Source organism: Callorhinchus milii, unplaced genomic scaffold (assembly GCF_018977255.1).
Source record: "Callorhinchus milii isolate IMCB2004 unplaced genomic scaffold, IMCB_Cmil_1.0 Scaffold8, whole genome shotgun sequence".
In the NCBI taxonomy this organism is placed as follows: domain Eukaryota; kingdom Metazoa; phylum Chordata; class Chondrichthyes; order Chimaeriformes; family Callorhinchidae; genus Callorhinchus; species Callorhinchus milii.
In genome coordinates, this window is record NW_024704749.1 from 1,275,931 (window position 1) to 1,300,116 (window position 24,186).

Sequence of the window (24,186 nt, forward strand, 5' to 3'; positions counted from 1 at the left end):
TTCTGCTTTTCCACCTAGTCTTGTGAGTTTTGATATCTAGGCATTTACCCAGAAGCTTTCAGTTGGAATCTGCTGAGTTTCAAGTGTATGAAGATGGTGCTGACCATCTTCAAACTCAGCAGATTCCAACTGAAAGCTTCTGGGTAAATGCCTAGATATAAAAACTCACAAGACCAGATGGAAAAGCAGAACGTCACAAACCAAGGGCAAATGGTCTGTCCGGATAGCAACTTTTGCATTCTGTGCTGTAACAAACTGAATGCTGGCTGTATTATTACTGCCACAAAACCACTTTCCACTTCCAAACATTTTCCAACAATGATGACTATTGCTAAAATCTCTTATTTGAGATTTGAGATGGAGAGATCTAATTGATGACCATCACATGCATTGATTTCACAACAACGGCCTACGACACAAAAATTCGATACTGGTCAGTTTGCAATTTATACAGAAAAGCTAGCAGCAGCAACCCAAGCCAAGAGCAGAAAAAGAGTCCGATTGTGATACCCATCATTGTTTAAGCAAGATAGCAGCCATATTGCCCATTTTCCTAGACCACAGCCCAGTATTGTGCAATTAACACTATTCACCACCTATAATTGCCCCAATTATTTAACCATTATTTCCCAGCTTTGCCGTTATCTAGAACAAGAACAATACCATCAATTGAGGCCTGCTGACGGGGGATTTTACGTTTGGCGTAATCGTGGTCAATCGGAGTGGCTGTGTAAGGTGGGGATGTCAGACCTGGACCTGAGGTAAGGTTTCCTTGACCTTGCTGGGTTCCAACAGAAGAGTGTGAGTCATCATCATTTGTACAGGACTTTTCCCTAAAGGCAGAGTGGGGTGGGGGAAGAGAGAAGAGAAAACAGTAAGATAACGCTTTCAGTCCCTAGAAGCCATGACTTCCGGTAAAGATTCTCATTCAAACATTTTAAGCTTACAACACAGAGCAGAAGAACATCAAGTAGAATAAGTCTTCACTTTTCTGGGTTAGTTTACTGTCTTGCGTAGATGTAGCAAATAAACTCATAGAACGTTGAATTGGCAGCAAGGTAAACAGAAGCTGCAGGATCGTTACCACTAGATGTCCCTCTTGTGCTTCCTCACTTTGTGGGGCTTTTCATTTCATGAATTCCCCAAGAAATACATTTTAATGCTTGAAACTGAAATGCTACTTACCAAAGTACAAAGTGCTACAAAACATTAAAATATTACAAAGAAAGTTGATGAATGAATCCATACACATTAAAAGCTACTTTGCAACCTATCACTCCACTAGCCCTACATCTCACCCATCTTTGCCCAGCTCCACTGGCTCCTTATTCCCCCCAGTGGATCAACTTTACAAGTTAGAAAATAATATCTCGGGGATACAGTATACAGTTTGTGACACAACGTGTCAAGGGACTGCCAGGATGGACCTCAGTCTTCTTTCGCCAGCAAATTAAGACTCTCGTTCTACCTTCAAATGCCTCCATGTCCTTGCAACACCCTCTATCTGTGATTTCCTGCAACCTTATTTCCCTGGACACTCCCTCAGGTGCGACACCGATGGCCTATTTCACACTGACCACCTGCTCCATCCCACCATTGGCGGGGGAGTGTTCAGCCACTTTACCCTGCTCTAAAGATCCCTAAAATCGCCCTTCCATCTCTACTTTCAAAATCCTGCTTGAAGACCGACTTTGACTGTGCCTTCAGCCACCATCAATCTCCCTCCCACTCAGCTCTTGTTAACAACAACAAAAACAAATTACATTTGAAGAGCGCCTTTCACGTCAGGAGGACATCCCAGCTCTGTGGCTATGAGTAATGTATACCCCACACATTGTAATTTTGTTGGTATAATTTATGACAATCAGTAGAAGAATTTCTAAATAAGGAATTGAGTTAGAATCCTGTCAATCTGTGGAAAAGTCACTCTGGGAATAGAAAGTATCAGCAATATTTGAAATTACCAGATGGTATTTCCATTTGTCGAACAAATATTCCCTTCAATAAAAACATGACCAGGGCTGGGAGAAAAGAGGCTTATTCCCCCTACATACACTTTGTCCTATTCATGTTCCTGAACAGCTGTTATGTGCACCACACAAAGACAACACTCAAAATAAAAACATGGGAATTTTCTCCACAGGAGTCGTTCAGCCCAGCGTGTTCATGCCACTGCTGCCCGTTTTTCTAAATCTCCTCTTTTTAACAAATTGTATTTTCCAGCTCTTTCCCCATATCCCTTGATGATAATAATAATGATGATAATAATCCTTGCATCGAGAAGTCTCAAAGCTCTTCACAGAATATCCAGTAAAGTGGGTTGGCTGTAGACAGTATTTTGTGGATGAAATGGGTCAGGCAATTTGCACACAGCATTGTCCCATAAACACCATGAAGTGAGTGACCAGTGGTATTTGGGGATTGCTTGTCAGCACACTGGGAGAGAGGAACTCTCTGTCTGAACAGGCAGATGAGGCCTCGGTTTAACATCTCATCCAAACAATGCAACACTCCCCCAGCGCTGCACTGGATTGTCACCTTTCAAATCCCAATGTGGGGCTAGAATCTACAACTTCTGACTCAGAGGTGAGTGTGTGCCAGGCTTAACGTTGTTAATATTATATTTCTATATTGAATATATACCTATATAACTCTTAAAATCAAGTAGAAACAAAAATGTCAAGAAATACCAAATTTGCCCACTGCTGTGAAATAAATCCAATTAATTTAATCAAGCTGGACCTGCCCTTTACAATTCCATACTACTATCCCAGATTAATAATAATGCATTTGATACAGTACCTTATCACGTCTTCGAGACGTCTCAAATCACTTCACAGAATATAATGTAAAGTGAATTGACTGTATATTTGTGGGCGAAATGTAGCAGCCAATTGCGCACAGCAATGTCCCACAAAGAGTCATGGATTGAAGTGACCAATTTATTATTGTTTTTTTGAGGGATAATTATCAGGCGTGTGGTGTAAGGAAACTTGCCCAGTTTCACCCTGCTTAGAATCGAACCCAGATTTCTCGCTTGCGAGGCAGGTGCTCTAACCACTGAGCTAAAGGGCTCCAAAATCTCTGCCTTTCCAAGTGTTTACATATTTCAATCTGTATTATTATTATTTTAAAGAAGTTTATCTACTTCTTTTGCCTTTCCCCGTTTTTGGGTTAACAAATAAACCTGCGTGTGCAAGTGGGTGATTAATTCATCTGATCACTTGACTGCTATCAATGTCAATGGATTTTTTTTGGGTCACGTAGGTACCTGGCACACTCAGAAACCCATTACCATGCTTAAGAGCATCCAAACCAAACAGAGTTCCATGTATCCTACCTACACGTGGAAATTCTAGAGAATTTATTGGATTAACTAATGAAGTTTAGTTGTAAAGGGCAATTTCAGCAAAGATACCAAGAAATCAGCGGCTTCACTTCGTCTCCACAAACGGCTTCTCCTTCAGCCCCCGCACCATCTCGTGCAGTGTTTCTCAGGGCCCTGTCCTTGGTCCCCTCCTCTTCAACATGTTCCCTCTTCATCCGCAGACATGGGGTCAACTTCCACATGTATGCGGATGACACCCAACTCTACCTCTCTGCCTCCATCCTTGACTCCAGGACCCACTGCTGCCCTGACAGAATGTCTGTCAGATATCAAGTCCTGGATGAGAGCTAACTTTCTACAGTTGAACATCAACAAGATGCTTCTGATTGGCTCCTGTCAGCGCCTCCTCACCTCAGGCGCTGACAGCATCACCACCCATGGTTGCACACTCCAGCTTGCTAAGCCAGTCTGGAACCTTGGCGTCTTGTTTGACCCTCAACTGTCCTTTCTACCCCACATCCGTGCCAGGACCCGCAACATCGCCCGGCTCTGCCACTGCCTCTCCCCTCAGGCCATCGAAACACTCATCCATGCATTTATTACATTATTACTACGCCTACTCCACCTCTTCTCTCCACAAGCTGCAGAACATCCAGAACTCTGCAGCTCATGTCCTCTCCTGCTCCAAGCTCCGTGACCCTATCACCCCCACCCTCACCCGGCTCCGCTGACTCCCCATCATCCCCCAGAGGATAGAATTCAAAATCCTCATCCTCGCCTACAAAGCCCTCCACGGCCTTGCCCCTCCCTACTTCTGTGATCTGCTGACCCCATATCAACCTGTCTGCTGTTTACCTCTCATTGACCTTCAGGAAGTTCTTTTCTTCTCCTCTGGCAAAGGGTCCGTGCGCTGCCTGCTTTATGTAACTGAATAACATCTCGCAGTCTATGACGACTTCCTTCTTCTCCAGTAGTTTGAGGATGGAAGCATGAAGTCTGAAGTAGACCTGAATATTTAACAGCATAACAGTTTGAAAATAAATCATAACCTGCCCATTAAATACCCATCCACATCCATAACTTATCATTCAATTGCATTTAGCTGCGTAAGATAGGATTTAGAAATTTGCTATAAACCCAAATATGTGAAATATGCTGCAAAATATGTAAACCAACTTTAAAATTATGCATTTTTTTTTACACCAGTATTTTTTGACTATGTTCTTAAAAAGATTCAACAGTCATCTTCCTATATGTTCAAAAGTCTCCCAATTGCTATGAAGTTTGCATTAATTCAAGTTCTAATTCAGCATTTTCTTTGAAAAATCCGTGGAGCTTCTAAATCAGGGGTCTATCTCCAACCAGTTGATGGCAGCTAGGTGTCCTCTCGCACAACCTCAATAAAAACAAGAGGAATGAGTGATATTTACCTCAGTTTAAACAATAAAGTTTATATTTTTATTTTGAGATGCATGGAAATACTTATTTTTCAATTGGCCTCAATAGTTCTATTGTTCGTCTTGTCTTTTTGATCATGCCGAGAGAGCCATCTGGTGGTGATCAACTCGTTGTTCTAAATAGATCAATCCATGCAGGAAAAATTGGAAGAAATGGTGTTTCATAAACTTAGCCCTACTTTAAATTTTTAAAAACTCAACTGGATAATGACAATTCATTTGTCAAAACACAGGATTAAGAATGTCCATGTTTCCATAGAATTTCAGTAACATTCACTACTCCTACTTTGAAACAAAGAGGTTTATATGGAGCTTGGGAGAGTGTTCACAGCTGCGGAAATTTAAGACTTGAATTTAAAAGGTAAAATGGAAGCTACGGTCAATTCACTTTACAGTCTATTCTGTGAAGCGCTTTGGGACGTCCTCCCGACGTGAAAAGCGCTATATCAAATGCAAGGATTATTATTATTATTATTATTATTCTGTGAAGTGCTTTGAGACGTTGAGAAGATGTGAAAAGCACTATATCAAATGCAAGTATTATTATTATTATTATTACATTTGATGACTATAAACCACTTAAGAATTTCCCTCGCATTTCAACATCTTGGTAACAAATCTTATCGATTGTTTTATTCTACATACAAGACATATGGACTAAAATAATTTTTAAAAATTGGTTAAACGACTTTTAATCCATTAATTTGAGATACATGAAATACTTTGTTTTCAATTGGACTCAATAACTACACAGTTCTATTGTTCCTTCCACTTGCCTTTTTGTTCATGCCTAAAACATTTGAATCTGAGATGATTCAGAGTCCTAATGTGAATAATGGACAAAGCTATTAATTAAAACTATCCAAGACATTCAATCCTTAAAGCTAAGGTAAACATTTGTCTCTGTACCTCGAGAGCCTCCATAGCAAGGTCTGGAGGGTTGTGATAATGGATCTTCCGAGGGTAGTGAGCAGCATCCTCATGTAAGTTGTGTGCTCCCTGGACAAAACAAATATAGGTAACGTAAGACTACAAACCATTGGTTAGGTGTATAGTTATTGGTTAGGCTACAGCTGCATTCAGTACCGGGCACCTCGCTTCAGGAAGGATGTTAAGGCCTTGGGAGGGGGTACATAGGAACTTACAAGAATGATAGAATGGGCCTGTTTTTACTGGAGCGGTGAACATAAGAATTGCAAGGTCCATCTAGTTCATCTTGCACCATCCTGGCAGTCACTTGACATGTTGTGTCCCAAACTATATACTGTATCCCCAAATATTATTTTCTAGCAGAGAAGGTTGAGAGGGCACCTGATAGAGGTGTATAAAATGATGAGGGGCGTAACAAGGTGAATGGTGAGAAGCTATTTCCACTGGTAGGAGAATCCGTGATTAGGTGACATCGGTAGAAGATAGTCACAAGAAGAGCAAATGGAGAGTTTTTTTTCCACACACAATGGTTAATGGGAGGTGGAATGCCTTAAGATGGTGCAGTGCATTGTTGGTTTCAAGAGAGAGGTATACAAGAGTTAGGGAAGCTTTAAGGGATAAGGGAAAACCACAAATCTTTCCAACAACAAAGGGCTAAGATATCAATTAAAGTGGATCATAAGACGAGCAGCACGGGAAAAGTGAACTGGAAAAAGTGACTTTTTCCACTGAAACAAAGGTTGAGGGTTGTCCTGATAAAGGTCTTTAAAATTACAAGGGGGTTTGATAAGCGTCAATAGGGAAAAAATATTTCCAATGATCAGTGCCCGGATGGCATCAATAAAGGATAGTAAACTTGCAAATTGGTAGGTGAGGAGAATTTGTTTCATGCACAGAGTAGTTAGTATATTCAATGCCTGGAACAATCCATATTAGCTTTCAAGGGGGGACTAAACAAGTATCTTAAAAAGAGTCAACTGGAGGGGTGTGGGGAAAAGGCAGGTAAATGGGGCTGAAAGGATCGCTCTTGAGAGAGCCAGCACAGACATGATGCGCCGAAAGGCTGCACTCTGTACTATAACTATCTATGGTTCTAATGGTGATTGACAAGTCACCATGGTTTTTACGTGTGCAGGAGTGTGGGAAGCACATAGCTCAGCAACCTATATTGCTTTCCCCACGTCGATCCAAGATCCGGTTCCATTTCAACAGGATGTTGGGAGGACAGAGAGTGAAATAGTACAAAAGAGTCTGAGGCACTGGCCTGAACCCTGACCTTCTTGTAATGCTGCAAGTATTCCTTCGGAGGCTGTTTCTGCTTTTCTGCTATTTTGCCCAACATGTAATGGATGAGCCATTCCTCCTCATCGCCATCTCCTTCACAGTGTGCCGCTGACAAGAAGCACTGCTTGGCTGTCTCCAGCATGCTGTCTCTCCTCTCTGCCATCTGCAGTGCACAACAGGTACAATGAAACTCACAACAGAACAACAGCCTGTGTCAGCCTAGCTCAGTGGGTTGCACTTTCACTTCCAAGTCAGACCATTGTGGATTGAAGTCCCACATTGGGACTTGGAACTCACATAAACTAGGCTGACACTCGAATGCCCTGCTGAGGTGCCACTGCTGCATTGTTGCAGATACAGACATTAAACCGAGGTCTCATCTGCTTGTTTAGGTGAACCTTAAAGCTCTCGTGGCACAAGTTGAAAAGAGAACGGAGTTTCTCCCGATCAATAATACCAGAGAAAATTGGTAATTTGCTCCATGGCTGTTTGTAAGATATTACTGTGTGCAAATTGGCTTCTGTATTCATTTCCAAATATACAGTCACTACACTTTACAGTAAATCTTGAAAAGTTTTGATATAACTCCTAATATGAAGGGTTCAATATCGAATACAAGGATTATTATCATAACATTTAATAAAATTTTAAACAAGTGGGGCAGTGATTATAATCTTGCTAAATGGTTCAAATGTATACTCTAAAAGAGTGTGCTTCAGACAGAACATACTGATTTCTTTCCAACATGAAAGGCACTTTACAAGTGTAATTTGTTGTTGATTTGCAGCACAATATAATAATCCTTGCATTTGATATAGCATCTTATCCAGTCATTGAGACGTCTCAAAGCGCTTCACAGAATATATTGTAAAGTGAATTGACTGTATTTTGTGAGTGAAACCCGGCAGCCAATTGGGCAAGAAATGTCTCACAAACAGTTGTGGATAGAGTGACCAAATTATTAATTTTTTTGGAGGGATTATTATCCCCGAAAAGCAACCAGGTTCCTACTTACTGCTAGGGAAACAGAAGCGTGTGGAGTAAGGAAACTTGCCTAAGGTTTATCACTAGGTTTTTTTTCTTCATCACATGCGATTTCAAAAATAGATTTTTTTCTCTTGCAGTCTTGGTTGCCAAACCACACTACTATCTCCAACTGCTGTGAAGTGAAGAGCAACTCTCTTCTAAAATCCCTCCACCTCCATTCTCCCCGCTTTCAAAATCCATTTTCTTTTTTGATCAGCCGGGTGTCTAACACTTACAGAAACTATCACCATGCTTAAGAGTATCCAAACAGAGTTTCATGCACCCACCTACACGTGGAAATTCCTGTTTATTGGAACGAAATGCACATCTCTCCCTGATAAGACACATCCTTCTTATCTAATTCCAAAGAGTATTAGACTAAAGTCGACAAGATCAAACAAAGAACTCAGAGTGCATTAGGGTAACTGCTGGAGTCTAACTGGATAAACCACATAACTTGCCATTGAAAGCACTGACTGGAAAGCTTTCCCGCTGTTTGTCCAGCTAGGACCACCCTTACCCATTAGTGCTTTGGTTTTCAGGTTTAACAGGAGCTGAGTGGGAAGAATCCCTGTGACTGTGGACTCTGACCCCAGTAATTGTGGTCTTTCCCTTGAAGTCCTACCAATGAGCCGGCTTCCTGGGTCATCAGCTGTGCCCTGGAATACTCTGAACTCGCTTGGTCCAGGGGGAGACTACTGAGACCCCCCACAAAGGGATGGCTCAATTCTGGCATTCCATTGCCAAACATGTCACCTTGGAGCCAGTTCAGCTGCAAGTAGCACTCCGTTTCCTACTCCCCCCAACACCCACCCCCACCCAACAAGCAGGATATCCACTACCAAAACCACTGTACAACATGACAAGACTTCTGATGACCAGGTCAAGTGGGTGTTTGAGGGAGTTGATCTGATGGTTGGGGGAAGTGAGCACAGGGAAGTACATAAATGAGACAGACTAAGAAGAAGGAAATTCAACACAAAATATCTACTATACTCCATTTTTCATCGGAATTTCTAAACCACATACCATCATAGGAGGGCTGGCAAACACCAGTAATGAACTGTAGATTACGTAACAATTCATCCTCCCAACCTGAAAGGTGCTATATAAACGTATAAATATATAAATGTAAATTTTATATTGTTTTATATTGTATTGAGTTACCATATTAGTTTTACTGGCATTTACAAATATCTTTAAGTTCTTACCTGCTGTACAACTTCTGTTGGCAATTCCATTTTCCACTGTTTCAGCTGACGAGAGGCAAAAGAGTGCAGTGCATAGGACATGGAGCCATATTCAATCCACAATGAGAGATTAGAACTGTCTATCGCCAGTGCTCGTTTAAAGCAATTCAACACCCCCACTGAATGCTTCCAAACGGGACCATCGCTCTTTAACTCATTTGAATTCAGCTTATCCTGGATACGACTGGCTCTAGCCAATGCCATACCCGCCCAGGAATCAAATCTACAGAACACAGAAGTTTGACGTTTTAGGTAAAGTCGTCTGCAGAATAAAACATACATTTTACACAGCAACAGGAGGTGGTTATCCAGCCGTCAAGATTGTTCTGCTGTTTTATTAGATCATGTCAGATCCTTTGTACTTTCTCCCAACTTTTCCTCCATCGTTTAAATGCCCTAACTTCCGAAATATCCATCACTGTTTTAAAGATCCCAATCAATTCTGCATCTGGGGCCTTCTGTGGCAGCACATTTCAGGCTATAATCTACTGTACAAGATTTTTCACAGCAGAATTTATCCCCTATATTATGTTGCACTAACATGGTATCTTAGTCTGCATTTGAAGCTGTAAGAGCAGCTCAGCCTATACGACAGTGTTGAAGAAACTAACGTAATTCTTCTTTCTATATATTCTACAATATAATCTACACTTGATTCAAATCCAGATTTTAATTTGAATAATAATTCTTCCTTTTGATATAGCTCCTTATCACTTCTTCGAGACGTCTCAAAGCGCTTCACAGAATATACTGTAAATTTGCTGTATATTTTGTGGGCGAAAAGCGCCAGCCAATTGCACACAGCAGCGTCCCACAAACAGTCATAGGTTGAGTGACCAAATTATTATGTTTTTTTTAAAAAGGAATTATTACCCCCAGAAAAGCAATCCACCAATCGACTAACAACCGTGTTCTTACTTACTGCTGGGTAAACAGAGGGGTGTGGTGTCAGGAAACTTGTCCATTGTTTCTCCTTGCCCGGGAATCAAACCTAGGTCCTCTCACTTACGAGGCGAGTGCTCTAACCACTAAGATACAGGACTCGAGGAATTTTAAACCAATATAATTAGCAGATTGTACCTGGCCGGACAAACACATATGTCATGCATGTAGAATTTGATAGCTTTTGCCTGTTCTTTGTTCTTGAAATGATAGTCGGCCAAGAGATAATACAACTCGTTAACCAGAAGCCCAGAATCTGTTCCTTCGGGGAGAACCGGAACCTGCAGACCAACAAGAGAAACATCAGAACAAAACCTATTCATTCAAAGAGTTAAGAGAACTTCGATTGCCCTCGGACATCACTTAAGCCGGACAAAATGGCCGCCCTGATGTGTCAGCCTCAAGCGGCTTCCCCTCTTCCCAACTTTATGAAATAACTCCCTTCACTTGGTTATCAAGATCATTGTTACAGACTTTTCCGCTCAACCCTTTGCGCCTGCGTTGAACGATTACCGTGTTGCCGGAGCCTTCGATGTAAGCTGTGACGTTCTCTATTGTAAGAGGCGGCTTGCCCGGCTGAGGAACAATCATCGCAATCTTCTTCAGGAGGTTGGCCAGATCCGCGGATACTGTGCTCGTCTTGTAACTGTCGAACTCCGGGTGGTTCTTGGGTTTGAAGTAATCGAACATGAATTCGGCGTCGTTCCAAATCAATTCCACCTGCAGTTTACATACATACATACATACATACACACACACATCCCCACACACACACACATACATAGGGAAACAGCTTCAGTTATATATAGGCCGTTCAGAGTGTGTCGGGGTCTAATTTGTGTATTTCTTAAGAGGATTCTTTACGAATGAACGCAAATCTAAGGAATACTAAATACTGGGCCACTCTTCTACCCTTCCCCCCTCCCTGATTCCCCCCACCACCACCACTCTCCCCAGCTCAGATCCAAATCCCTGACTGTCTGGCATCTTGGGACGTCCTCCCGCCGTGAAGGGCGCTGTGTAAATGTAACTGTGTATTGTATTGAGCATTCTGTAAGAGAGAGGGGATAATGTGGGCATAAATCCGATACCTGCTGAGCAGAATGTTCCTCCAGGTAACGAGCTTTGCTCTTCTTACTGGGATATGCGTACAGACAGTAAAAACACTGCTCAAGGGCTGTCTCCAGCTCCTCTTTAAATGGATGGGCGTCTTCAGCTCTGGAAGCCGACAACTCCTTCTGAAGCACTCGCACCTGCCAAAATAGCCAACGACAATTTATAATAATAAATAATAACAATCCTTGCATTTGGTACAGCACCTTATCACGTCGTTGAGACGTCTCAAAGCACTTCACAGAATATACTGTAAAGTGTAGTGACTGTATTTTGTGGCCAATATGCGGCAGCCAACTGCGCACAGCAGCGTCCCACAAACAGTCGTGGATTGAGTAACTATTTTTTTCTTTTTTTTTTGAAGGAATTATTACCACCCAGAAAAGCAATCCACCAATTGGGGATTATCAACCAGGTTCCTACTTACTGCTAAGTAAACAGAGGTGTATGGAGTTAAGCAAACTTGCCCAACATTTCGCTCTGCTGGGAATCGAACCCAGGTCCTCTCGCTTGTGAGGCGAGTGCTCTGACCACTGAGCTACAGGACTCAGTTGTTTAATCATATAGCAGATGAAACAACAACAATTCACATTTATATTGTGGCTTTTGTGTCAGGAGGAGCCTCAAAGCACTTCACACGTAAGGAGCATAATAGGACATCACTCCAGTAAAACGGGTATAAAAAAAACAGTTTGGGTACATAATAGGGACTGCTTTACTGAGATACTCACATAGAACTTGAGCAGAGCACCCTCAGAATTACAGCACCAGGACCGTCGACCCAGGTATTCATGTGCTGTGTTCAGCAACATCAGCGAGGACGGTAACATAGGAGTTTCAGACTCTGTAGAATAGAGCCATTGTAAGACATATTCACCTCTCTAGAAATGTAACCTTATGTTAAACATTGCAGAATAAAATAATATTATTAATAATAATAATAATAATGGGTGAAACAAATTACATTTGTATAGCGCCTTTCACGTCGGAATAAAATTACCAACACGCTACAAAGCACAACACTACATGTTTTATCCTCAAGCAAAGTAGCACTGACCTGCATCTGGGCTGCTCTGACGCTGCTGGCGGCGGAGTGTATCAAACTGTTCCTCCTCGTGTTTTATGATTCTGTACAAGATGATCCAGGGCAGCACTGAAGGCACACTTTGATCTTTGGGATCATCTGGAAGCCCCATGGTACAGTCAATGATCTACATTAGCAAGCAGATACATGGTTAACAGGGTGAAACGCACAGCAGTGACCCATAAACAGTCGTAGATTGGGTGACTGCATTTTTAGAAAATATCTCCATCAGGGAGGTAAAAAAAGGAAAGCAGAAGTGGGTAAACCTAGAGCCTCCTTTTGCCTGGTTTAGTTTGGAGCACTCTCACCTCAGAAGTTTGTGGGTTCAAGCCACATGTTGGAACCCATATAGTCTAAGCTGACACTCCAGCACAGTGATGGGGTGTGCCGCACTGTCAGAGACACACGTCCTTTAGACGAGACGTTAAACCGAGATCCTGTCTGCCTTTCAGATGGACTTTAAAGATCCCACTGCACTATTTGAAAAAAAGAAGGGAGTTTCTCCCGGTGTCCTGACCTACAATCACCCCAAATAAAATTGGTCATTCACTCCTTGGCCATTTGTGGAATACTGTTGTATGCAAATTGGCTGCTGCACTGACTCAAAATACTCAGTCACACGACTTTACAGTGAACCCCGGAAAGGCTTTGAGACATCTCAACGATGTGATAAGACTCAATATCAAATGCGAGTATTATTATTATTATATTACTAAAATATTTTCTGAAAAGTCCCTCATCCTTAAAAGTAGAAAATATTGAAATTTAGCAACTCGAGTGGATTACTACCTGCAAACAGATTGGAATTATATTAAAAAATCTGATATATTCAATATTTTGAGGGACCATTGCGAGTTGTTTCCCCTTTTACCTGGATCAGGTTGTTAGTGAACCGCACGAGAGATGGAGTGATAGCGTGCTCCTTCAAGATACTGTTATACTCAGAGAGGGAATAATCAATCCCCGTCAACAGCTGGGTCACTGTTGAGACCCACTCTTCCTTGGAGGAAGATGACATCACGTTCATTTGCTGAATGGCTTCGTTTAGTGCAACTTCTGAACACTCCAGACACTGCCTGTAATCTCTCAGTTTCATTAGAGAGTCCTTGGAGATAAAAAGGGAAATATAAGCTGGGGGTCCTTGGAGGGAGGGAGTAAGATATATCTGTGTGTATATATATATTTATTTATTTATTTTATACATTGACTATGCAGTTGGGATAACTGTAGGCCCCAGCAGACATGAAGAAAAATTGAAGCATATGCCTGAGGATAAAGTGGCTGAGCAAAGGAAACCACCAATAACAAGTCTATCCAATTACACATTGACCTGCATCAGTCTTTAGAACCCGTATTTAAAACAAGTTATACTAAGAAAAATGTCCACAATTTTCAGACGAGCTTCAAAAAATAGACCCAATAAACTCAACAATCAAGAATGAGGAGGTCACCTTCATGTCACCCAGATGCCACCACACTTCCCTTATATAATTGTGCTAATAGACAATAGACAATCTACAAAATCACAAGATACATCTACAGTGATTGTTTTTATAGCCTAATGTTCCCATGACTGCTGCTTACACCTTTTTTTAATATATAAAATAGTGCAGTTTTTATGGTTAAGCATACAGACCTGTAAGAGGAGGAGCTGAGCAGGCCGCTCAGGGATGGAGGTAACAAATTCCAAGGGTTTTGTTCTCCCAATGGCACCGAGGCTCAGGGTAGGTCTCAGCAGCTTCACAACGTGCTCATATTCTCCCATCTCGTACAGGCGCTGAACTTCCTCCAGCGACTGACAACGCTCCAGGGACTTCAGCTTTTTATCAATCTACAGAGAAAACAGCCAAGCACCATTACAGCAGCAACAACAACAAGAACAAATTACATTTGTGTTGCACCTTTCGCGTCAGGAGAACGTCCCAAGGTGCAGATGCTGAAGCAAGACAGAGAAAAAAGTTTCAAGTCTGAAAGCTGAACTAAATATTATGAAGATCCTATAAAAAACAAATTTTCCACAAAATATTCAGTCAATTCACTTTACAGCATATTCTGTGAAGCGCTTTGAGACGTCTCGAAGACCTAATAAGGCACTATATCAAATGCAAGGATTTTTTTTTGCTCAGGAAGAGCATGAATTTCAACCTTCTCAACAGGTGACCACTGTTAAGGGCTAATAAGCAAAATAAGGCCCTGACGTAAAGTCCAAAAGTTATAAAATACAAGCACTTATAATAATAATACGATCCTTGCATTTGATAACAGCGCCTTATCACGTCTTTGAGACGTCTCAAAGCGCTTCACAGGCTATGCTGTAAAGTGAATCGAGGCGTGTGGAGTAAGAAAACTTGCCCAATGTTTCACCCTGCCCGGGAATTGAACCTGGGTCCTCTCGCTTGCGAGGTGAGTGCTCTAATCACTGAGCAACAGGACTCCAATTGCTTCAAACAGAATGACAGTGTTGGGACCCTGAGAGAAACGTACCTGGAGAGGGATGCTGACACCTGCTGGGAGTTAATGGACATTCCTTACTTTATTAAAAAAGGCTTTTCTCCAAGTTTTACCCCAGTTTTCTCAATTGAAATGGATGGATTGACAAATCAGAATAATAGTGACTTATTCTCATGCAAAAGGCAAGCAGTCTAATAATATTTTTAGTAGGTAATAATTACTTTTACTCTCTATCTCTACCAAAGCCACCTGATAAAGCCACCTTGACTACTTCTTTATTTCCTTTACCTTCCTCTCCTCCCCCCCATCCCTACCCCATCAAACCTGCCACCATCATGTTATGTCCCTGGGAAAAATAGCCGCTCCTTCAATCCAGTTTCCACCCCATCCGCAGCTCCTAGATTGCTTTGGTTAAGGTCACCAACAATATTCTCTGCATCTGCGACCAGGGATCTCTCGTTCTCCTCAACCTCTGCCACGTTCGATACAGTCGACCACTCCCATCGGCTCTCCTCCCTGCTACACGTCCATGATTCTGTTGTTTCCTGGTTTCACTTCTGCCTATCCTAGCAATTTCCCTTTGTCTCTTCCAATGGTTTCTCCTCCTGCCCCACACAGTTACATGAAGTGTTCCCCAACTAACAGCTTCATGTTCCCCAGCCAATTCATCCCACCTGCTGTCTCTCATAGATTCATAGATTCATAGAATGTTACGGCACAGAAGGAGGCCATTCGGCCCATCGAGTCTGTGCGGCTCTTTGACAGAGTGTCACTTTCACTAACCCCAATCACCAGCTTTCTCCCCATAACCCCACAAACCCTTCTTCCCCCGACACCTATCCAGTTCTCTCTTAAAAGCTGTTATCGAATCGGACTTCACTGCCCTTTCAGGCAGATCATTACAAATTCGAACAACTCGCTGAGTGAAAACATTTCTTCTAACCTCCCCTCTGCTTCTTTTGGTAGATATCTTAAGACTGTGACCACGGGTCACAGACACACCTACCAGCGGAAACAGCTTTTCCTTATCTCGCCTGTCGAAACCTTTCATGATTTTGAAGTCCTGTGGAGTCCTGTAGCTCAGTGGTTAGAGCACTCGCTTTGCAAGTGAGAGACCTGAGTTCAATTCCAGGCAGAGGGCGAAGCCTTGGGCAAGTTTCCTTACTCCACACAGAGCCTAATAATAATCCCTCCAAAACCAAAACCAATAATAAATTGGTCATTTTCAATCCACAACTGTTTGTGGGACATTGCTGTGCGCAATTGGCTGCCGCGTTCGCCCACAAATATACAGTCAATTCACTTTACAGTGTGTTCTGTGAAGCGCTTTGGGACGTACTCCCGATGTGAAAAGCGCTATATCGAATGCAAGGATTATTATTATTATTATTGAAGACCTCTATCAGGTCCCCACGTCACCTTCTCTGCTCTAATGGAAAAAGTCCTACTTCTCCAGCCTGTCCTCTCCCGACCATTATGTCACTTGAGACTGGAGCTCCATCCCAAAGTCCCTGTACCTCACCACCTTGGGTCATCCCCACTTTTGAAACCTGCCTGAAGGCCTATGTTTTCGACTGTGCTTTCAATGATCTTACCCCCCCTCAACACACAAACTCCTCAGCTCCCTCCCCAGCCATCTGTGTGAAGTGCTTTTAGACATCGTTCAATATGAAATGCAAGATATAAATGTAAATTCTTGTAGTACCTCCCAGCATTTGGCTCAACAATAATAATAATAATCCTTGCATTTGATGTAGTGCCTTATCACATCTACGAGGCATCTCAAAGAGCTTCACAGAATATACTGTGAAGTGAATTAACTGTATATTTTGTGGGCGAAACAAGGCAGCCAATTGCGCACAGCAGTGTCCCACAAACAGTCGTGGATTGAAGTGACCAAATTATTATTATTTCTTTCTCTTGAGGGATTATTATCAGGGGTGTGGAGTAAGGAAACTTGCCCAAGGTTTTGCCCTGCCAGGAATTGAACCCAGATCTCTCTCTTGCTAGGTGAGTGCTCTAACCACTGAGCTACAGGACAATAACATTGCCTCTGCCATAATGTTAATCTGGTCCTGTGCAGTGGCCAGAAAACAGGTTGAATGCCTGCCCTTCAAGGGCAGCAGGAAACTCAGGGAGATCGAGTAGGAGAAAAATCTATTTGAGCAATATGTGGAACAGTATTATTTTTTTTCAACAAATAAAAACAGAAGTGGTTGGGAACACTCAGCAGGTCAGGCAGCATCTATGGACAGAGGAAAGTAACCAAAGGTCATCGACCTGAAACGTTAACTCACTTTCCTCTCTCCATAGATGCTGCCTGAGCTGCTGAGTGTTCCCAGTGACTTCTGTTTTTATTTCAGATTTCCAGCCTCTGCAGTATCAGCCTTTTGCCTTTTATTTCTAACCTAGGTTTGCACAATGAGAGAAGTAAATATCTGTACCTCATCCACTGATATGGCAGAGTCCACGTACAGGTTTGGCAATCTGACTGTGAAGCCATCACAGCTCCTGCTGCCCGCCCTCACTCCAACAGAGCTGCAAAACAAACTGGTGCAGATATCGTAGCTCTCCACCGCCTGCTCCATGTCACCCTGTCACACAAACAAACCTCAGTAAAACTCACGCAAGTCGTATCGAACGGGACCATAACCTGTAATACGACATTCACAGAGTTGCACGAAACACAACAACAAATTACATTTAGACACTCCCTTTCACGTCGGAAGGACATCCCAAGGCGCTGGCAAACTGTATAAGTCGTAGGAAATCTGATTTAATCAACAATACACTGTGCATGCTTAATTTAATGCAGCTGGTAATTGTGCATGCGATAGATTGTCACTGCAGCCAGTAAAGTGCGCATGCGGTGATGGGTCAAGACTGCATTTTCCACAATTCAATGCAACCAGTAAGTGCGGGAATAATGGCGGATAAGGGAGTGCGTTACGAGTTAGAAGGTGATTAATACGTGCAAAGAAACTTAAGTGGCTTTGATAAGAAACTGAATGGGACTCAGGTGAATGTATGATTTAGGTGATTATACTATTTATAAAGATAAGACTTAAGCAAGTTTTACTGCAGACGGAAATATAAATCTCGGCGAAGGCTGGAGGAATACATGTCAGATAAATTGCAACACAATCTGGTTTAATTTGACCTTTAGCTAATGGGATAAAAGTCAAACAGCTGCAAAAGATTCCAACAACAACAAATGACATTTACACTGCGTCTTTCATGTCGGGCATATGAAAGAGAGGGACTTGTATGGGTGAGGGGATAAGAGGGCGGTGAGATTTAATTGATGCCCTTGCTCTTGCGCCTTTGGTCACCTTCCTCCCCCTCCCCCTGGCTCGGTCCCGGGATCCGTTACTGTGAAGCGCTCTGAGACGCCATCCGGCGTGGAGGGCACTATTTATATCCAAGTTGTTGTTGTTATTGTTGAGAATGCCCTTCTGCATTATAGATTTCTACGTTTCTGTGGGGGATTGTTTGCAGCAACAAGTTCACGTGTGGTCATGTCACAGAGCGCTTGACAGACAGGACGGGTTTAATCTGAAGGACGGCATTTCCAGCAATGCAACGCTCTTCAAGCACTGCAGACTACGTCTAGATCAGAGGTCTCCAACCCAGTCGATCGCCATTAAGTTTCTCTCTTGTTCACGATCAAAAAGACAAGAGGAATAGAGCGACAGAACCGCATTGTTATTGAGTCCAGTCGAAAGCAAAGTTTGTCACTCATCTCAAAACAAAAATATAAACTATTAATGTTTAAACTGCAGTAAATATCACTCTTTTATTGAGTGTGCACAAGACCGCCTCGCGGCAATCGAGCGGTTGGAGACCCTGCTCGACCAGGAGCTCAGCGTCCCAACCAACGGCTCGAGCCCACATCCTTCTGACTCAGAGGCTAGATTGCTACCAGCTAAGCTTTGTTATCAATGCTATCGATAGAGCTGACGTAATTTTTGTTTAAAAAAACATACAATGTTATATAAAAAAAAAATTGGTTACTCAAACCACAACTGTTTGCTGCTGTGTGCCATTGGCTGCCGTGTTTCGTCCACAAATATACGGTCAATTTACTTTATAGTATATTCTGTGAAGCACTTTGAGACGTCTCGAAGACAGGATAAGGCCCTATATCAAATGCAAGGATTGTAACTCAAATGATTAAATGCAACTGAATCTTAATTTTTTTGTGAATTATAACAATCCTTGTATTTGATAAAGCGCCTGATCACGACTTCAAGATGTCTCAAAGCGCTTGATTGTTTTGTGTCAAGATGAAATATGCCGGTGTTGGCATCAAGCACTCCGAGGACAGGCACAGCATCTAGGGCAGCATCCATCATTGTGGCTTCTCTCAGTCAGATTGCCAATGTGTTCTTAATTAGGAAGTCACTAAAATGGTGGATAAGAGAATGTCTGTCGATGTCATTTATATGGACTTTCAGAAGACATTTGGTAAGGTTCTCCACAAAAGATTATTAACAAAAATGGAAGTGCATGGAGTCGGAGGTAACCTTGTGATGTGGGTTGGTAATTGGTTGGGAGGCAGCCCGTGTCCTCTCTGCATTAGTCTGCTCGACCCTATCACCCCCCTCCTCCCCTGGCTTCCTATCACACAGAGAATACAATTCAAGATCTGGTCCTCACCTTCAAAGCCCTCCATGGACTTGCTCCCCCCGACCTCTGTGACCTCCTAACCCCCACCAACCTGCTCGCTCCCTCCGCTCAGCGGGTTCCGGCCTGCTTCACGTCCCCCGCCTTGTTCGTCCCACTATTGGCGGGCGGGCATTCTCCCACTCTGCCACCACCCTCTGGAATTCCATGCCGCAGTCCGTCCATCTCGCTCCCTCGCTTGCCACCTTCAAGAACCACTTCAAGACCCTCCTCTTCGACCATGCTTTTGATCTCCCTGCTTCCCCCCCAGCCCTCCACCCTCCCCGACCCGAGCTCGGATCTGAAACTCTGACTGTCCAGCGCCTTGGGATGTGCTCCCGACGTGAAAGGCGTTATACAAATGTAATTTTGTTGTTGTTGTTGCTAAGCCTATGTACATACCTGCAGTGCCATGAATCGGGCCTTCAGCCAGTACACCCGAACAACAAACACTAGCCAGTCGCTCTCAAACAGGTCCCTCTGAGAGGAGGTGAAGGCCAACTGAATCAGATCACCCAAATAATGGTTTCCGGGAAAATCTGGCCCTAGTTGTGCAGCTGTGGTGCTGGAGGTACATTTTCTGGGAGAAACTGAAAAAGCAAGTATCAAAGTCATATACAGATGTCAGGAACATGGTTTCTATGAACCATCATCACCCGGTGGCCTTATTGTAAGGAACCACTTATAAAAGGCAACATTGATAACAACTTTCAAAAGGGAATCGGATAGGTACTTGAAAAGGAAAAATTTGCAAGGATTTAGGGAAAGAGCAGGGGAGTGCGACTGATTGGGTAGCTCTTCCAAAAAGTCGGCACAGGCACGATGGGCTGAATGACCTTCTGTGCTGTAATGTTATATGATTCTCTTTTCTATCCAACTGAGCAATTCAGTACAACTTATTTTCAAACAAACCAAAGCATTCTCTACTTTGCTGCACATAATTTTTACACGTTTCATAGCTGTTTGGGGGAAGCTGCTGTGCGCAATTGGCTGCCGCATTTCACCCACAAAATACACAGTCAATCCGCTTTACAGAATATCCCGAGAAGTGCTTTGAGACGTCTTGTTGACGTGATAAGGCACTATATCAAATGCAAGGATTATTATGATTCCACATGCCAATGAAATGCCATCAATGTGATAAATAAGCGCTTCATACCTGTGGTACTTTTAGATTTTGTCAGAAGCCACTGATCAAGTTGAAGTTCCATACACAAAAGACACATCAACATCATATCCTGCCAAAATAAGGAACGATAATGCAGCTTGCTACAATGATCCAAATTAAACACTCTGGTAGAACAGAATAATGCGGTCACTCAATCCACGACTGTTTGTGGGACACTGTTGTGCGCAATCAGCAGCTGCGTTTCGGCCACAAAATGCACTGTCACTACACTTTACAGTGTATTGTGTGAATTACTTTGAGATGTCTCAGCGACGTGATAAGGCACTATATCAAAAGCAAGGATTATTATTTGTCTAAATACTGTAATTCTACATTTAGACTCACGTTTCTCTCTTGCAGCGGTCTATTTTGCAAGATGGGGGATAACGTTTTGTGAAGACCACAAAATAATATAATACAACACAATAACATTTACATTGTTATGGCACCTCTCACATCGGGAGGATGTCTCAATGTGCTCAATTTTGCTGCCGGGGAAGGGGCAAAGCAAGCTGGCAAGGGGAATATAACCCAAAACACCATCAAATATGCATGACTTGAGGTGGGCTTTGAACATGGGGAGCAAGTGAGGGAGTGAGGGGTGAGGGAGTGAGTGAGGGAGGAATGGACTCCAGCATGGAATTCCAGAGAGTCAGCCAGAAGATTGACAGGATCATGTCAAAGAGATCCTATTAAACTACAATCCCCAAATATAAGATAAATTGATACTCCGGGATTTCGAATTACAAATGTGAACATATCCCGATAGCAAGCACGGGATGATCACTAGTGTATTGTAAGCTAACACTGAACACTGGATATCTGTCCAACGTCTGACAAGGAACCTCACACTTGGTCAATGACTGATGAGTTTGTGTGCAGACAGGTTTAGATCTGGCTTTGGCCACTATCATTAAACAAATCCACGCTTTTGTCTTGGTGGACAACAGCAGAAGACTAATGAAAAAGGCCACAACTCACTTCATTTTGCAGAGAAAAACACGTTCTACAGAACACAAACGGAGAGAAGCGGATGGCTCTGCACAATTATCCAAGCCATTTAGGTTTAATGACCCAGTACCTTGATGTGCTGGTTACTGCACTCTCTCAGGATGGGGTTTGGAAGGCTGCTGCAGTGTTTCCTCCAGCTATTGTAGATTGTCAGAACGACGTCAGTCAGTCCTGATGGCCATTTCGACAGGAACTTCTGACCGAGTATCTTCAGATATTTCAACATCAGATCCAGTATTCCACCGTTCTTCAGATTGTTACACAGAAATTTATGAACATCTTGTTTTTCTGAATAAAAAAATAAAAGCAATCGGTTACAACAGACACAATAATGATGGTTAGATACACCTCTCTTTAGTACTGATTTTCATTCTTCGATTGACCTCCAAGTGTCCTGTAAAAATGTCATACTTTACATTATTACATGGGCAGTTGAGAGGGGGGAAAATACTAATTGTGCTTTCCAGTTAAGAAATTTACAAATCACCTTCTGATTTCCCTGCCTGAATACAAAGGTCTAGATCCAAAGAGGGCAGTATGGGCAGTCAGGGCCATGTGAAAATACTGAAATAAATCAAACAAATGGTACTGAATTGAATTGTCGCTGCAATTTACTCGTCCGTCAATTTGGGATTGGTAAGGATTTCTTCAAAAAATAATAATTTGATCGCTCAATCCACAACTGTTTGTGGGACGCTGCTGTGCGCAATTGGCTGCCACATTTCACCCACAAAATATACAGTCCATTCACTTTACAGTCTATTCTGTGAAGCGCTTTGAGACATCTCAAAGACGTGATAAGGCACTGTATCAAATCCAAGGATTATTATTATTATTGAAACAACTCACAGGAACTCCCAGGCAGAATAAGTGGGGTTGGGGGGGAAGGGGGGTAAATTCAGAACAAATCTGCGGAAACACTACTCCAGTGAGCGAGTAGTAAACTTATGGAACAGGCTCCCTAGGGAAACAGACGGTGGAAACAGAAAATGTTGTTTGTTTTAAGAACAAATTTGATAGATTTCTGCTGGAAAATAATATCTGGGGATACAGTATATAGTTTGGGACACGACAAGAGACTGCCAGGATGGTGGGAGGGGTCTAGAAGAAGCTTGGTCTTTTTTCACCAACAAATTCTTATGTTCTTATATATGGACTGAGGTAGAAGAGTCACAGAGCAAAGTTACTTAAATGGAACCAGGCAGATGAACAGAAATGGCCTATTCTTATCTTGAGTATTGCTACAATGGGGGAACTCTGAACTGGGGTTTCAAAATGATTTCTCCGAGGGAATTATATATGATTGTCTTTGTCTCCCTAAATAAAAAATAAATAAGCAATGTCTAGGTTCTTACTGTGGGAAATAAGAGTGAAACAGCAAATCAACATCAAGAGGGTTTGGTCTTCCAGATCTCAAACTGCCATTTCTGGGCTTTCCAACTCATTCTGCTACTAAATGAGCTACCTGGCTGAAGTCCCTGGAGCACTGAAGACACATTCATAAATTCCTGACTTGCTCCCTTCACTGGTACACAGAAAGATAATTATTTGGGGAGGACAAGTTTGCAGGGCTATGGGGAGAGAGCGGGGGAGTGGGGTTGATCAGGGCTATGGGAGAGAGAGTGGGGTTGATCAGGGCTATGGGGAGAGAGTGGGGTTGATCAGGGCTATGGGGAGAGAGCGGGGGAGTGGGATTGAATTGGAAGGCTTTTCAAAGAGCCGACACAGACACAATGGGCCGAATGGCCTCCTTCTATGCTGTATAATTCTATGATTCTTTGATAACCATTTTCTGCTGGAGCTCCATATCTCCAGCTGATTAGAATCGCTGCTTAATGGGTAGCCGTGTACGGGCAGTGGGTGGTGCAATGCTGAGTTGTTCTGCTCATCCCCCTGGTGAGGGTTCAAACATGCCCTTGTCAGAGGTATAATGTTAGATCACCTCGTGATGATCTTTCTTGTGGAAGCTGGGGAAAGGCAAATGGGATCTCCTGTGTGGACGTTGTGTGGTTGAATGTCTGGACTGGGGGGTCCAGGCACTGCTGATGATGGCAGCAGCTGGAAGAACAAGCTAGTCACTGGGAGTTGCTATTCTTCCCATTCGGCTCCCGAACCCACCCAGCCACCCCTCACCCCCGAACTATTGCCATTAAACTCAGAAGATATATAAGTAAGCACAACTCCAGACTGAACGAATACACAGAGCAGTTTTCTTGCTCAGAATATATGAACTGCCAATGACCCATGCTGACACCTTTATTCACTACATAGGAGGGAAAAAGACATTGCGTTCCAATAAAGGAAAATTCAGCCCGAGGCCTTGTTGTTTGCCTTGTTGTTTCCCAAATTGATTCAGGCATCTGGTTTGTGGAGGATGTAGGTCAAAGAACAGAAGGTTTTCCACCCAGTCTTAGGCATACAATGCTCCTACGTACATGATATAGGACACTCCATGAGAGACAATTTAAAAATAATTT

At 42.8% G+C, this 24,186-nt stretch overlaps 1 protein-coding gene and 2 non-coding genes across 3 annotated transcripts in view; all 3 read right to left on the minus strand.

Moving 5' to 3' along the window:
• The window catches only part of cabin1 (calcineurin binding protein 1), a 140,909-nt gene that overhangs the window by 95,991 nt on the left and 20,732 nt on the right, over positions 1 to 24,186 (minus strand). Inside the window, exons 11-26 of the mRNA XM_042337209.1 lie at positions 21,780 to 21,997; positions 20,690 to 20,768; positions 19,933 to 20,120; positions 17,310 to 17,459; positions 14,051 to 14,245; positions 13,286 to 13,519; positions 12,388 to 12,541; positions 12,062 to 12,174; positions 11,309 to 11,470; positions 10,731 to 10,937; positions 10,356 to 10,498; positions 9,237 to 9,498; positions 6,992 to 7,162; positions 5,695 to 5,784; positions 4,184 to 4,335; positions 664 to 833 (exon numbers count right to left, since the gene is read on the minus strand). Coding sequence (XP_042193143.1) covers positions 664 to 833; positions 4,184 to 4,335; positions 5,695 to 5,784; positions 6,992 to 7,162; positions 9,237 to 9,498; positions 10,356 to 10,498; positions 10,731 to 10,937; positions 11,309 to 11,470; positions 12,062 to 12,174; positions 12,388 to 12,541; positions 13,286 to 13,519; positions 14,051 to 14,245; positions 17,310 to 17,459; positions 19,933 to 20,120; positions 20,690 to 20,768; positions 21,780 to 21,997 — 2,688 coding nt within the window. The remainder of the gene's footprint in view (positions 1 to 663; positions 834 to 4,183; positions 4,336 to 5,694; positions 5,785 to 6,991; positions 7,163 to 9,236; positions 9,499 to 10,355; positions 10,499 to 10,730; positions 10,938 to 11,308; positions 11,471 to 12,061; positions 12,175 to 12,387; positions 12,542 to 13,285; positions 13,520 to 14,050; positions 14,246 to 17,309; positions 17,460 to 19,932; positions 20,121 to 20,689; positions 20,769 to 21,779; positions 21,998 to 24,186) is intronic.
• trnav-cac lies at positions 11,806 to 11,878 on the minus strand. Its single transcript has one exon. It is a non-coding gene; the product is annotated as a tRNA-Val (tRNA).
• trnaa-agc lies at positions 16,835 to 16,906 on the minus strand. Its single transcript has one exon. It is a non-coding gene; the product is annotated as a tRNA-Ala (tRNA).